This window comes from Xenopus tropicalis, chromosome 2 (genome assembly GCF_000004195.4).
Source record: "Xenopus tropicalis strain Nigerian chromosome 2, UCB_Xtro_10.0, whole genome shotgun sequence".
NCBI lineage: Eukaryota > Metazoa > Chordata > Amphibia > Anura > Pipidae > Xenopus > Xenopus tropicalis.
In genome coordinates, this window is record NC_030678.2 from 113,948,913 (window position 1) to 113,965,288 (window position 16,376).

The 16,376-nt window shown below is 37.2% G+C and overlaps 1 protein-coding gene across 2 annotated transcripts in view; it reads left to right on the top strand.

The window, feature by feature from the left end:
• gabra5 (gamma-aminobutyric acid (GABA) A receptor, alpha 5) overlaps positions 1 to 3,677 on the top strand; it is an 88,696-nt gene extending 85,019 nt beyond the window's left edge. For both annotated transcript variants that reach the window (XM_004911809.4, XM_004911810.4), the window contains one exon: positions 1,716 to 3,677. In XM_004911809.4, the coding sequence (XP_004911866.1) occupies positions 1,716 to 2,042 (327 nt within the window). In that variant the 3' untranslated portion in view covers positions 2,043 to 3,677. The remainder of the gene's footprint in view (positions 1 to 1,715) is intronic.
• The last annotated feature ends 12,699 nt before the right edge of the window (positions 3,678 to 16,376 follow it).

The window sequence follows — 16,376 nt, forward strand, 5'->3', positions numbered from 1 at the left end:
AGTTTGGCAGTCCTACCTTTTTAACATGGTAAGAAATCATATAATAATTCTCACACTATTCAGCATCAGGATTGGCTCCCATTAATATTAAATCTATCTCCTGGAATTATCTAAAAAATTTCCTCCAAAAATATTCCACTGATAATATTGTCCCTGTATCTAGAGATGTAGCGAACTTTTGCGAACTTTGCGAACCCCATAGACTTCAATGAGAAGGCGAACTTTAAAACCTAGAAAAGCCATTTCTGGCCAGAAAACTGATTTTAAAGTTGTTTAAAGGGTGCCACGACCTGGACAGTGGCATGCCGGAGGGGGATCAAGGGCAAAAGTTGAAAAATACGTTGTTGACACATCGTTGCGTTTTGTGCTGTAAAGGGCAGAAATCACACTACATTTCTAAACTTGTGTAATAAACTGCTTTTACAAGGACTATTGGGTTACAGCAGATGAGATCAGCAGGACAGCTGCCCCCAGCAGCTACATACAGAGCAGTAGAAAGTAGATTACTAGTCAGCAAAGCTACCTAAACTGTCCCTCAAATCCCTGCACAGCTCTCTCCCTATGCTAACTCATCGAGCACACACAGGCAGAATGTAAAATGGCTGCTGGGCTTCGGTTTATATATGAAAGGGAGTGGTCCGGGGGTGGTCCAGGAGGGAGAGCTGCCTGATTGGCTGCCATGTATCTGCTGGCTCTGGGGTGAGAGGTCAAAATTTGGCTCCAGCTAAGGTGAAAATTGCGAACATCGCTAAAAGTTTGCGAACTTGCGAACACCCGATTTTCGTGCGAATTAGTTCGCCGGCGAACAGTTCACTACATCTCTACCTGTATCTGCATATTGTGAAAATGTTCCTGTACAAAAGAAAATTTGTATTCATGTGGTCCTACCATACAATAAGGTCTCGTGTGACCCTTTAAACAACATTAAGCAAAGCACCATATTGATTTGCTGTGTTATGCTGTGCTAAATAAATCATCATAATTTATCTTTATATGTCCAGAATAGCAGTAATCTTTAATTCTACTACAGCTTAATTGGTCACTTTGAAGGAGAATTACACACTTAAACTCCTTGATATGTTATTTATCATTTATGTATGTAATATCTGCACAGGACTTCATGGTCCACTTTCTATGTTTTTCAGTGGACCATGAATCAGTGGCATAACTATAGACATTGCAGGTCTGCCTCCTCTATAACTGTAGAGATCCCCCCCCCCCCCAGCTGTAGTGAGCTCTGGACCCCTCCATAGATGTTTTTGCAGTGGGGCCTAGTACTGAGTAGTTACACCACTACTGAACATTTTTACACTGAACTACTGAGCATTTTTACACAGTGAGACAGCTTTTGTTATTGTACAAGTCCAATGCACAACCTAACACAGGAAGTGGTTTGTGGATGGCAATAGAAGGTGCAAATTAGTAGGAATGTACTATTTACAGAAGTTAATTTCACTAAAAATAACATTCACAGAGGAAAAACAGTCAATTTTAATAAAACTGGGATGCAATTTTGGTGGAGGGAAAATGTGGCTAAATGTAATAAAAGCACCTGCTTCTATAAATTGTACAAAAAAAATGTTGTAAAAGTAGGAAAACTTTTACCTATATTTAGCTATATATAACTTAGCTATTTTTTTCTTCATAAACTAAGAAAATGTGTGGCTTTGTATTCCTCTTAAAACTTACCCTGTATTCCTTCATTTGTTATGCAGAAAAAAGAACAAGAATCATTAGGAAGGAAACCTATTAATTCATACAGTGGAAGAATACCTTACACACCAAACATGTCCAAAGATCTCACTTCATCCGTCATCGCCAATGCAGCATCAATCCACATGAAGACTACGGAAGAAAAATGCGCTGAGAGTAAAAAGACTTATAACAGTGTCAGTAAGATTGACAAAATGTCACGGATAGTTTTCCCGGTCATGTTTGGAACATTCAATTTGGTTTATTGGGCGACGTATTTGAACAGGGAGCCGGTCATCAAAGGGGCTGCTTCAGCCAAAACATCTCAAGTATTACCAATACACATATAAGCCATATTTTTGCAGCTGTTCAGAGTAAGAATGTTCAGACTGAAGCAGCTACTCAACTGCAAGTCAAATAGATGGGGGTAGGATGGTTGCAGACATAGTTTCGGCAAGGTCCCCTGGTCTAAACCAATGAAATAAAAGTTCCTAAAAACTTTATTTCTTTATGTGCATTTTCACATAGTTTTGCATGCTGTTTTGAGCATTTATCAAAAACATTTCCACAAAAATGATTCTACCACCAGACTTTTTCTTTTTAAATTCTGAATAATATGCTGTGATACCCTTGTTTTCTATAGGAACTTATTTTTTTTTTTCAACCAAGCGTGTTAAACATTGCCATTAGAATGCTGTTCAACAATGCAGTCGTGTGCCATATTTTATACTAATGGGAACATTTTGTCTAATATGAACAAAAAGTACAATATTTTTGTTTATTAACTATTGAACTGCTGCATGCAAAACCGATGCAGAGTAGATCTAGATATATGCATATGCAAGACATCTTAATCTCACTTATAGGAGATCTCTAGTCAATTGCAAATCTATTTATATATTGCCTTTTTAAACTTTAAATGTTAGGATGGTATTGTTATAGGAGAAGGCAAGTGCCATTTGCAACCAAAGTATTTTGTTCTGTATTTTCATGTGCTGTGTGCTAACATTGCTTTATTTTGCATACAGAATGCACAATTTTTACCATTTCTTAATGTTGTATATAGACAATGAGCATGCGTTAACCGGAGTTTATTTCAGCGACCATCACAATGCTACTTTTGCTTTCTCGGCTACTTGCTAACAGTTAAAAGCAGCAGGACTATTCTTATAGATGTACATTTCTGCAGCTCCAGTAGGAACTATTTCCCATCACAGACCTTTTCATTTGTATAAGTGGAAGCTGTGGCTATCAATGGGAATTGTGTGCATGAAACCTGCACATCTGCTGCTTGAGAGGCATCAAGAGTATTTACTGGAAATCCAGAAAAAAAAAGCCTTTTTCCAGTTTAAATCCTTTACATATTGTTAATCTGCACAGACATTTGTAAAGGATGTTTTATTTATGAATCTGCTTTAATCACTGGAAATGCCCTGCCTTTAATTATGTGTTATATAACAAGTTATACTTTTTTTCACACTGAATTCTGTAAATATGGACAATGCTATAAGCAAAATGACACTGATTTTATAGGAGATATGTGAACCCTCAAAATGCCTTCACTAAGATTCCACAATTACTGCATTTCCTTGTGGACATTCACCAAGTCAGCAGATACCCTGCAATCAAGCTGCCTATAGGATGATTAGTGTTGGCCTAAACTCAAGAGCTTCTTCGTTTTAAGTGTGGTTATTCTTGTGCACAAAGGAAAAGACTGACAATCTGAGCCAAAAATTTGCAAACAAGCTGAACACAGCTTAAAAAATGGACTGAATGCAAGAAAGGAGGCTTTACTGAATAACCAAGCTCACAGATTTAGATTAATTCAAATGTTGCTTTGATCATTTAAATTGCAAAAAAAAGCGAATGCTTGACATTAAGTAATATATTAAGTATAATATATTCAAACTCTGTTATACTAAAAAGAAACAACCCTATCCTAAAAATGCAATTATTTATATTAAAGGAATAACAAAAAAAAAAGTGGCTCCTGTTTCAGTTTACAGGTCTAACAAGTGCAACATATGTACAGGTTTAGCTGCATTCGTTATTTGATGCAGAGTTGCCTAATAATTTAATATTGTAAATAATGTAACAATATTGACTTAAAGTGATACTGACATTTAAAAACTATTCTTCAAAAATAGAATGTACATTAAGGGGCACATTTACTAATCCACGAACGTTCGAAAAGCATCCGAATGCGTTTTTTTCGTAATGATCGATATTTTGCGACTTTTCCGTGAATTGTCACGAATTTTTCGAGCGCAATACGAAAAAGTCGCGACAATTCGCCAAAGTCGTAACGGTTACGAAAAAGTTGCGACAATTTACGAAAAAGTCGTAATGGCGATGAAAAAATCGCAAAAAATACGAAAAAGTTGCAAAATGTTCGTTTTCCAATCCGAATTTTTCTCATTCGGATTCGGATTCGTGGATTAGTAAATCAGCCCCTAAAAGTTCCCTTTAGGTCATGTTGATCATTTTTCACTGATAGGCCTGTTTTTGTTAGTAATTGTTGCTTGAAGTTCATAAACCTGACTGTTTTGCCAACCTGACTGTCCCTTCTCAGCCTGTCAGTTATAGCTTCTAATGCCAACAGACTGCTGCACAAATATGGCAGCCCCCTCATAGTGGAACATGGGGGATCAGAAACAATAGGTAATCTTAAAACACTGGGCAATTGCTTTTAAAGCAAATTTATAAATAGCATGCAAAGGCAATGATATAATAGATGTGAAAAAGGTTTTTACAAATATAGAATAAAGTGAAGTAATAAAGTATTTACAAATATATTTAATACTATACTAAGAGGGGCAATTTCCCAAGGACTTTTTATCTGCTATAGCCATCTGAAAAAGGTTGGGTGACCAGTATAATCTCTTTTTTTACTTCAACTTTCTATTGAAACCATGTAGAGGTATTACTTTTGTTCTACAGCAAACTGAAGGAGATGAGGAGATGTCTGTGTCCCTACCTTTCCACGGTAGGCAATTCAAGTCTGGCAGTTTTACCTCTGCAGCCTATATACAGTTGTTTAAGAAAAAGGTTCATAGTATACAATCCCATTCTTAGCAGCACAGCTTACATTGTGGTGCTATAAAAATAAATACATGCATACAATGAAGGGCAGTTCATCATCACAGAGACATATGCACCATGTGGCACAAACTATAAATAAGAAGCACAAAGCACCTGCAGGCTAGGTAAAGTTGATTTGTTCTTAGCCATAGAAAATTCATACTCAAGGCAAAAATGGAAAATGGAAAATGAAAACAAACTTAACTTTACTGCATTGAGTAGAATTTGCTCTTCGATTTGATAGTCTGCAAAGGAAATACTACTGTACAAAAAGCATATAATGGGGACACACAAGGAAAAAAGAGTAAATATGGCCATACGCATTAAGAAATGCACATTTGGTGAGGTTGCCAAAGGAGCAGATCTCTGCTTCATTGGTCATCCTGGGAGAAATCAAGCTGATTTTATTAATGGCCTGGAATCCATCAGATCATAATGTGGGCCTACTGATCCTGTTTGGTATGGACTATATTAATATACGAGTGGCCCCTGCCCATCTGGATTTTTTTACACCTGCCCGCTAGATATATGCCTAATTTAGGCAAGGTATCAATTGGGCAGGCTCTTTGGAAACCCCATGCATGGGGCAATAAGCACCCAGGCAAGTTTTTGAAAGCTGCTACATTGCTTGTCATCCTGTATACTACTTATTTGAGACTACTGTCATTCATAACATAAGCCATAAATTGAACATTTATCAGGTAAGGGAGATTAAAGGTTGGGGATATCATTTTCAAGTAACTTTATTCAGCAATTTAGAACATAATGTTGGTGCCATTTGAAAACATATGTTTATTACAATTACGGTGGCAGGTTGCTTATTGCCCCATGCATGTCCCATAGATAGTCAATGTGCAGCAAAGCCACAGGTAGGCTGGTATACTACAGTAACTAATATTGTTTCTCCAGGTAACACCTATCTAACTGGAGAGACTGAACCACTTAAAGACCACACACATACGCATGCACTTATTTTAGAGCATACTCCCTTCCTTCATCCAGCATTGCTCCACTATTAAACCGATGGTCGCACGAAACATCGCCAGATCGCCACGTGTGTGGCCACCTTAACAGAGCATTGTTTGATGCTATAGCAAAGCAACACTGTACACTTGTAAGAAACACTTTGTAAGCTTGGGGGACCTCACCAGACAATTTTTCTGGTTAAAGATGCATTATACAGTCCTTTTCATAATAAGAGTCAAATACAAAGATTCTATGCATACTCTTATAAGCACAGACGAGTCAGTTGGTAATTATACATACTTGAATTTATACAATTTTAATATATGTCCTGGGTTATGATTGTTCATTTAAAAAAAAAAAAATACTTTATAGTGTGCAATAATTATGGATGCAGCAATTCCATGATTCAGTTCAGGGCTCGGCCAAGATTTGGCCTTTTTTAGCTGGATTTAGATTCGGCCAAATCCATGTGCCTGGCTGAACCAAATCTAAATCTTTAAAATCACATAAACTTTGTCACATAAACACTGAAGTTGAAATCTTTCACAAAGAATTCAGGGTTCGGCCGGATCCCTAAATAGTGGATTTGGTGCATGCCTAATAATAATACAGCCTTCCTATTATTATTTTTGGTATGCAAGTCAGACCAAGGTATCCATAGAAAAATATATCATGATGAGTTGAAACGTTTCCTTTTTTCTGGCAACAACCTCTCCCACATAGCTCTTCTACCATCTATGCCACTTCACACTATTAATAGGGTCCTTTGTTTTCCATTTACATGGAATCATATATCTAACTAATACTTTTAAATAAGAAAGGAGGCTGAAGGCAGCCCACCAATGAGATCTTTGCCCTGGGTTCACTGGTACCTGAGATAACAGTTTTCATAACAGATCACTGTTATGGAAAGGAATATTGTATGCTTGTAAGAAACCAATTATTTCCCTGAATCAGTTGTTCTGGCTGATACATTATATAGCTTCAAGAAGGGGCTGGATGGCTTTTTAGCAAGTTAGGGTTATGGGAGATAGCTCTTAAAGGAACAGTAACACCAAAAAATGAAAGTGTTTTAAAGTAATTAAAATATAATGTACAGTTGCCCTGCGCTGGTAAAACTTGTAAGTTTGCAACAGAAACGCTACTATAGTTTATATAAATGAGCTGCTATGTCAACACGGGGGCAGTCATTGAAGCTGGGAAAAAGGAGAAAAGGCACAGGCACATTGCAGATAACAGATAAGCTTTGTAGAATATAATGGGGTTTTATCTGTTATCTGCTAAGTAACCTGTGCCTTTTCTCCTGTAAATGGCTGCCCCCGTGGCTACACAGAAGCTTTATTATATAAACTATAGTAGTCTTTCTAAGGAAAGCACACCAGTTGTACCAGTACAGGGCAGCATTACATTATATAGTAATTACTTTTATACACTTTCATTTTTTAGTGTTACTGTCCCTTTAAGGTCCCCATACACAGGCCGATTCTAGCTGCCGATATCGGTCTCTTAGACCGATTTGCCAGCTAATCGGGCCATGTATGGGCACTACCGACGGGCCTGCTCAACCGATACCTGGCCTGAAATCGGCATGATCTCGATCGGGCAGGTTGAAAAATCTAGTCGGATCGGGGACCGCATCAGCTTGTTGATGTGGTCCCCGGACCGACTTTTCCTATACCCATCGTTATAATTCAATCGTTTGGCCTGGATTCTCCCAATATCGCCCACCCGTAGGTAGGGATATCGGGAGAAGATCCGCCGCTTGGCGACATCGCCAAGCGAGCGGATCGGCCCGTGTATGGGGACCTTTAGCACAAGTTGATCCAGGGACTGGTCCGATTGCCATCTTGGAGTCAGGAAGGAATTTTCCCCCCATCTGTGGCAAATTGGAGAGGATTCAGATAGGGTTTTTTTTTTTTGCCTTCCTCTGGATTAACTAGCAGTGATGCAGGTTATATAGACATACAGAAAAAGGTTACACTTGATAGACGTGTGTTTTTTCAACCTAACTTAATATGTTACTGTAAGCTTGTGGGACCCACACCAGACTTTTATTTTCAGATTTAGGTAGTCTTGTTATTGTGCTGATCATCCTGTAGTCTTGTGCATTTATAAATAGGCATGGAACTACACCATAACTTTTAAAACCCTTACGTTTTACAACAAAGAATACATTATTCACTCTATATTTCAATCCAAATGGAAATGTGCATTTACAATCTTTATTTCTATTTAAATAACAGCTTATTTATTTACTGCAATTAGCAGAAGGGTAATTTACGACATGTTGAATTCTGCAACACATAATTCAACAATTTATAAAAGTATATAGTGTACAGTGTATTTGGCTCTGCATGCCTCACAAGTTATACTTTTCTCTATAGAGTAGCAGGAAATAATAAATGCATTTGTCTATTTTTATCACTTGCACTCTGGGGATTCGGTATTTTCTATTCCAATAAATGGAACATTTCACTTAGTCTGGACTGTTCAACAGGCAAAGGGCTCACTGGCAGTTCTGTATCTCATATTTATTTTTATATATATTTTAAGTTAAGGGACCTTGTTCCACATAGAGCAGTGCATTACTACAGGTATGGGATCTTTTATCAGGAATGCTTGGGACCTGGACTTTTCCAGAAAAGGGATCTTTCTGCAATTTGGATCACCATACTTAAGTCTACTAAAAACATTTTAATATTAAATAAACCCAATAGGATTATATTGCATTCACTAAGGATTAATTATATCTTAGTTGGGATCAAGTATAAGGTACTGTTTTATTATTACAGACAAACTTTGGAGCCTTCTGAATATCTTATCTCCAGAGAAGAGATCCGATACCTGTACTAAGAATTGCTTATGATATTGCAAAAACTTAAAGGAACAGTAACACCAAAAAAAGAAAATATATTAAAAGAAAATAAACTATAATGTACTCTTGCCTTGCACTGGTAACAGTTGTGTGTTTGCTTCAGAAACCCTACTAGAGTTGAATGGCTGCCCCCATTCCTACACAGCAGTTTACTTATATAAACTATAGTAGGGTTTATGAAGCTAACACACCAGTTTTACCGTTGCTGGGCAACAGCAAATTATATTTTAATTACTTTAAAACACTTTCATGTTTTTGGTGTTACTGTTACTGACCACAAACCACCCTCCCCCACACATGATAGTTTCTGTATAAGGAATTATTAGGGATTTGTGATCCTCAGCATTTAGTTGCTTGAAGTCAATATTCCCTTCATCACCTGAACGTTCCACTTATAACAAGCTCCTTTAACAAAAATAAGAAATTGTGAAGAAAGGAGTATATGAATTTCAAATGGGAAGCTTTGTGGACAATGAAAAGGGATCAGTAGTGATGAGCGAATCTGTCCCGTTTAATTTCCATTTGCAAAATGGCCAAAATTTGAAAAACGCATTGAAGACAATGGCCATTTTTCACAGCTACCACACAACCTTTTTTTTTTAACCAAGTGACTTATTTTGTGGCCATTGGACTATCTATGGTTGTTTTTCAAGGTGAAATCTGATGAAAATTTTCTATAATCACTTGTGATCAATTTTACACAAAACACACAAAACAACTATGAATAAAATTCCCTTAGTACTGGGGCTGCTTTTGTTATTTTATTATTAAAGGGTAAGCTCAACAACGTCATGTTTTAGCCTTAAAGGGAAAGTATAACCTATTCTTTAAAAAGACATTTATAAAGATGCATTATGCTCTTTCTGCAAGATGATTTGTTATTTTCTTTCAAATTCAATTTTTTTTCTTGCTGCCTATGAAAGGGGTTATTCTAATGGGTGTGTGCGAACATAAAGGAAATGGTTTCAATATTACATTATTTTACATTCTTTTTTGAAAAGAATAAAAGACATCCTCTCCCATATATTCATGGGAGAGGATGTCACCTGAAATTATATTTCTTTGTCATCTGTATGGGGCTGATTTACTAACCCATGAATCCGAATGGGAAAAATTCCGATTGGAAAACGAACACTTTGCGACTTTTTTGTATTTGTTGCGATTTTTTAGTCGCCGTTACGACTTTTCGTAAATTGTCGCGACTTTTTCGTAACCATTACGACTTGCGCGAATTGTCGTGACTTTTTCGTAGCCGTTACGATATGCTCGTATCTTGTCGCAACTTTTTCGTATTGAGCACTTGTAAATTGCGGGCAAAACTTTCAGACTTAGCATGAAAGGAATGACTCTATTTTGGACCTGGTGATTTCTAATAATGCTGAACTTATCTCTAACATTTGTGTGGGTGAGCATTTGGGGAACAGTGATCACAACATGGTCTCCTTTGAGATAATGCTGCAGAGACAGCGCTATAAGGGAGTAACTAAAACACTCAATTTTAGACGTGCAGACTTTGCCAGTATAAGGGCATCTCTGCAATGTGTCAACTGGGAAAGGCTTTTCATGGGGTTAGACACAGAAGGAAAATGGAACATCTTTAAAACATTGCTTTGTAGGTATACACAACAGTATATCCCCCTTGTAAGCAAGGAGAGGCATCGCAAAGCAAAACCTTTATGGCTGAATAAAAGTGTTATTGTCGAGGTTGGTAAGAAAAAACGTGCTTTTAGGGCACTCAAGTTAGCTGGGACAGCGGAAACTTTCATCAGGTACAAGGAAGCAAATAAAGCATGCAAAAAAGCTATCAGGCAAGCTAAAATAGAGATGGAAAGGGATATTGCAGCTAGGAGTAAAAAGAATCCAAAATTATTTTTTAATTATGTGAATAGTAAAAAAATGAAGCAAGAAGGGGTGGGAACTTTATTATCACGGGGGGGTACGTTGGTTGATGAAAACGGGGAAAAAGCTGAAATTTTGAACTCTTATTTTTCATCTGTCTATACATCTGAGGAGCCAGATAATGAAGGCTTCCCTTGTAATATGCCCAGTTCTAGTAATTTAGCTACGAACGCGTGGGTCACTCAGGAGGAAATTCAAAAGAGACTTGAACATGTAAAGGTAAACAAAGGTCCAGGGCCGGATGGGATTCATCCCAGGGTATTAAATGAGCTGAGCGCTGTGATTGCCAAACCTCTTCACTTAATTTTTCAGGATTCATTGAGGTCTGGCATGGTGCCAAGAGACTGGCGGATTGCTAATGTGGTGCCGTTATTTAAAAAGGGATCCCGTTCTCAGCCTGAAAACTATAGGCCTGTTAGTCTGACATCAGTAGTAGGAAAACTTTTGGAAGGGGTAATAAGGGATAGGGTACTTGAATACATTGCAGTTCACAATACTATTAGTTTGTGCCAGCATGGTTTTATGCGTAACAGATCTTGCCAGACTAATTTAGTCGCCTTTTATGAGGAGGTGAGCAGGAACCTTGATGCTGGAATGGCAGTTGATGTCATCTACTTGGACTTTGCTAAAGCGTTTGATACAGTACCTCACAGAAGGTTAATGATCAAATTAAGGAATATTGGCCTAGATCATAATATTTGTAATTGGATAGAGAACTGGCTGAAGGATAGAGTACAAAGAGTGGTTGTAAATGGAACATTTTCTAATTGGACCAGTGTGGTTAGTGGAGTACCGCAGGGGTCAGTCCTTGGGCCTTTGCTGTTTAACTTGTTTATTAATGACCTGGAAGTGGGCATAGACAGTACTGTGTCTATTTTTGCTGATGACACTAAATTGTGCAAAACTATAAGTTCCATGCAGGATGCTGCCGCTTTGCAGAGCGATTTGACAAAATTAGATAACTGGGCAGCAAACTGGAAAATGAGGTTCAATGTTGATAAGTGCAAAGTTATGCACTTTGGTAGAAATAATATAAACGCAAACTATCTACTGAATGGTAGTGTGTTGGGGGTTTCCTTAATGGAGAAGGATCTAGGGGTTTTTGTAGATCACAAGTTGTCTAATTCCAGGCAGTGTCATTCTGTGGCTACTAAAGCAAATAAAGTGCTGTCTTGTATAAAAAAGGGCATTGACTCAAGGGATGAGAACATAATTTTGCCCCTTTATAGGTCCCTGGTAAGGCCTCACCTTGAGTATGCAGTGCAGTTTTGGGCTCCAGTCCTTAAGAAGGATATTAATGAGCTGGAGAAAGTGCAGAGACGTGCAACTAAACTGGTAAAGGGGATGGAAGATTTAAACTATGAGGTGAGACTGTCGAGGTTGGGGTTGTTTTCTCTGGAAAAGAGGCGCTTGAGAGGGGACATGATTACTCTGTACAAGTACATTAGAGGGGATTATAGGCAGTTGGGGGATGTTCTTTTTTCCCATAAAAACAATCAACGCACCAGAGGTCACCCCTTTAGATTAGAGGAAAGGAGCTTCCATTTGAAGCAGCGTAGGTGGTTTTTCACGGTGAGGGCAGTGAGGTTGTGGAATGCCCTTCCTAGTGATGTGGTAATGGCAGATTCTGCTAATGCCTTTAAGAGGGGCCTGGATGAGTTCTTGATCAATCAGAATATCAAAGGCTATTGTGATACTAATATCTACAGTTAGTACTAGTGGTTGTATTTATAGTTTATGTATGTGAGTGTATAGATTGGTAGGTGTGGGTTAGGTGTGCTGGGTTTACTTGGATGGGTTGAACTTGATGGACACTGGTCTTTTTTCAACCCTATGTAACTATGTAACTATGTAACTATGAAACTATGTAACTATATGATTTTGGAAGCCTCCCATAGGACTCAATGGCACTTTGCAGCTCCAACCTGGCCCAAGAAAAGTCACGATACTGAAGCTTGAATGAATCCGAAACGCTATGAAAAAGTCGCGACATTTTGTGAAACAGTCGTAACGGCTACGAAAAAGTCGCGACAATTTACGAAAAAATCACAAAATACCGATCATTACGAAAAAAATGCATTCGGACACCTTTGGACCGTTTGTGGATTAGTAAATCAGCCCCTATGAGTTTAGATATTACTATTTTCCAGAGGGCATGTTTCCAGAGGGTAGATAACCTTTGTTTGTGATTGAGGAAGGGATGGATTTATTGAAGGTAAACTAGATAAGACTAGTTAAGAAAAATACTTGTCATAAGACAGAGAGACAGGCTAGTGAGTTTATCTGACATTGAGACCAACTATTCTTGCACATCTGTTAAGGAACAGTTAAGCAAAGCTTCTAGTTCTAATAATTATTTTATTTTTGTGTCACACCTTCACCAGGTATAACAGCAGCCTGTGTTCACAGATGGAAGCCACCAGCTCTTCTAAAGCTTACAAAGAATTCTACAACTTATTACATTTCCTTGCTTTGTTGATGTTTTTATTGAAAATTTACATAAACAATATGATAATAGACAATATAGAAGAGGTAGAGTGTAGAGTATGTAGAGTACCAAAGATACTGAACAAAAAGGAATGAAAAACATTATCTTAACTATAACTAATAACAAACAATTACAATAGTAAAATATTTATCCAACAAACTCTGTTTGGGATTCTATTACATTTTCTAAATGTTGTCCTTGTTCTGTATTACCTTTATTTAAATACAGAAAGTAACAGGGAGAAGGGGGTCCTGTGTAAATGACACATAGGTGAAAACAGGAATGGCTGTGCAAAAAAGATGGTGTTGCTCTGCAGCACATACATTATATAAGATAAATCACATTATTAAACAAATTTGACCACTTTTCTACTATGTGTAGACTACTAAGCTACCTTGTGAAATTGAAAACCTCTAGTGCAAAAACACAGTGCATAGTTATCATGCAGACCAAGCTGAGCAATATTAGTATCTGTCAGAAATGCATTATTCCAAATATCACAAAGCTGAATGAATTCAGAGTAATATGATGGCAGGTGGCGACTACTCTTAGCAGAAACCAAGAATCATAGGCTTCATTAGCTTCACTAGAATAAAAAAGCTTTAAACCTATCTTATTAAAAAATGTAAATGTAGATGTACACAGCTATAAAAGCAACAATACGTTTTGTTCATAGAGGCGGTATTCTATTGCTTTGAATAAATACTTAAATATTCTATTAATTGTTCTTTTATGTTCCTATGGATGCACCACCAAGTACCTTTACAAAAAGACACATCTACACTAATTTATCCATTGTCATAAAACATGTAGCATACGAGAAGAAGCAAAATTAAACTATATAGAAGGAATCCACAAAAATAAAACTGTTTCCTTAGCTAAAGGTTTTTTTTAGAATCAAATAATTCATGTTTATACCTATCCACACTAATAATCAAAAAATTATAGCTTATACAGTTTAAAGAGACATAGTTAAAAGAAAAAGAAGTACGAACCAATCTCCGCTGACTTCATAGGCATAAATATCATATATGGGGTTGGACACAATAAGGTAAATACCACATGGAAAGGATATTCCATTAAAAGTGCTTAAATCAAAACAATTTTTGGTCACATGGCGAATTTTTCCGCTGCAAATTTTTGCACCTGTTCAGCGAATACATCCGCCAATGACGAAACAGCGAAATTCACTGCAAATATACCTGCCGGATAATTTCTCTCATGACTAGTCAGGGCTGCTATTCAGAAAATGCCTGTATCCAATGCTAACACATGAAAATAGTAATCTGGTGAAAGGACCACAAAGCATGGTCCTCTATCAATGAAAAAAATAATACCTGATTCATGCTCCACCTGGATCCTGGATGTGAATCAGTAGTTTGCATATAGAAAATCCATAGAATACCTTCAACACACAATGTCTGTTGCCAGCTGTTAAATATTCTAGTATATCCATAATTGTATCTGTAGCCATTTCACGAGAGTTATAAAATTCAATAATGGTCTGAAAATAAGCAGATATGCTAGATATTGTTGCATTGTTAAATAAGTGTTGCCAATTTAGAGTTTTGGTGAGAAAAAACAGAGGAGGATAGAATCACTTGGGTTATAAGAAGTTCATGATGGGTTGTGTATCAGGATCAGGGGGACCAAAGGTAAACATTTTATATTCACCAAGGCACTAATTGCGTAACAAAATACTTCTCTCATCACTATTGAAATTGCACTTGTACTACATGTGTCTGTAAAAATTACTGCTAATAAACATTTTCAATGCTACCACAAGAAAAAAAGTAAAAATGGCAACACCGTATTTTGTTTTATAAAATGAAATAGTAAAAGGTGTACGTCAGCTCCAAATTTGCATTTTTGCTTGCCATGAAAATGAACTCTCTGGGTGATTCTTTAGACACAAGTACACCTATTGGCCATCTGAGGGAGCCCTAACTAGTACTACTTTTAGGGTGGCAGTTGCTCCAAGATTTCCCAGCATTATTTGCAACAGGAGGCAGGGCGAATGGAGCAGTTATGCAGAACTGCAGGGGGCACCTTTGGGCTCAAGAACCTCATCAAAGTGCTATATATGAGTAGCTTTAGGAAGTTTTTCCACTTGGGTCACCCCAGGAATACAAGCAAGTTTCACAATTCAAATAAAACTGGATTAGACTATACAACTGACAAAGACATGCTAGTATTTTTAATCAGTATTTCTCCGAAACATCCAAATAACAACTAAAGCACATTATATATAGTAGATGCACATATAAGTTATTTGATCAATCAACTTTCTTCCTAGACATATGTATTTATATATGTATCTGAACACAATTATTTGTGTAGTTCTATTATATAGTTCTATTTCTATTGATATGGCTCCACCTAATGGCAAGGAATTGACCTGCTGTCTTTCCCTAGAGAAGAGCCAAACTTATGTTTCTGCTTAGTTTATATAAATATTATAACAGTCACTTTACAAATGTATAGATGCACAAATCTGAAAGAGAACTCGTTTTTTTATAGAGATGTGCACAGTGAGTGCACATTGTAATCCCTATTAAAATGCAGCCAAACTAAACAATTTACTTACATACTTAGGTTTTCTGCAATTTCAGATATTCTCATCAGTTGCTTAAGACAACTATTAAATGGATGCCAATGGTGTGTTGTTGTCAATTCAGCAACTACCTTATCAACAGGACTCTAACAAAATATTGATCTGTTTTAGCAATAGGGATAAACATTGCAGAGCTGAAGTGATTTCCATTAATTAGCTTCTTAAAGTTGGAGATCTCTAGAGTTACTGCTACTGCTGTGCAGAACGGAGAGATGCCTTTGTAATGAGCTCTAGAAGCATTCATTGGGGAACACGGAGCATACACTTCCACCCAATGTACCCTAGTAGTAGTTCACCCCAACATACTTATGGTACCAAAGCACATGACAAAGTAGGGTGATGAGAATATTCCAATATTGAGTTCTACCTGCAGAACAGCACTGTTGGGCCTGCAGTTGCATAAGCAAAGATGCTGCTAGATTCCCAAAAGACCCAGGAAATTCAACAATGGACCAAGCTCTACTCAACCTGAATATTCTCATTTCCAGCAGGTGGCATGCATGTGTGTATAATATGACTGTGCATTTATGTAGGTATTTGCTTGTTAACTGGAGTCAGAAGGGTTGATTTCTATATTTAATACTGACACATAATTGAGCCTATAAAGTACAATGGGCCCAATTCACTAAAGTCCGAAATAAGGAGTGCTATTTATAGCATGCGTTAAAAATCTTATCACTTCTTATTTTTCGCTCGATTCACTAAAAGGACACTTGTCATAATTAAGAAGCGATGTTCTTGGCGTTATTTATCTTGCGACG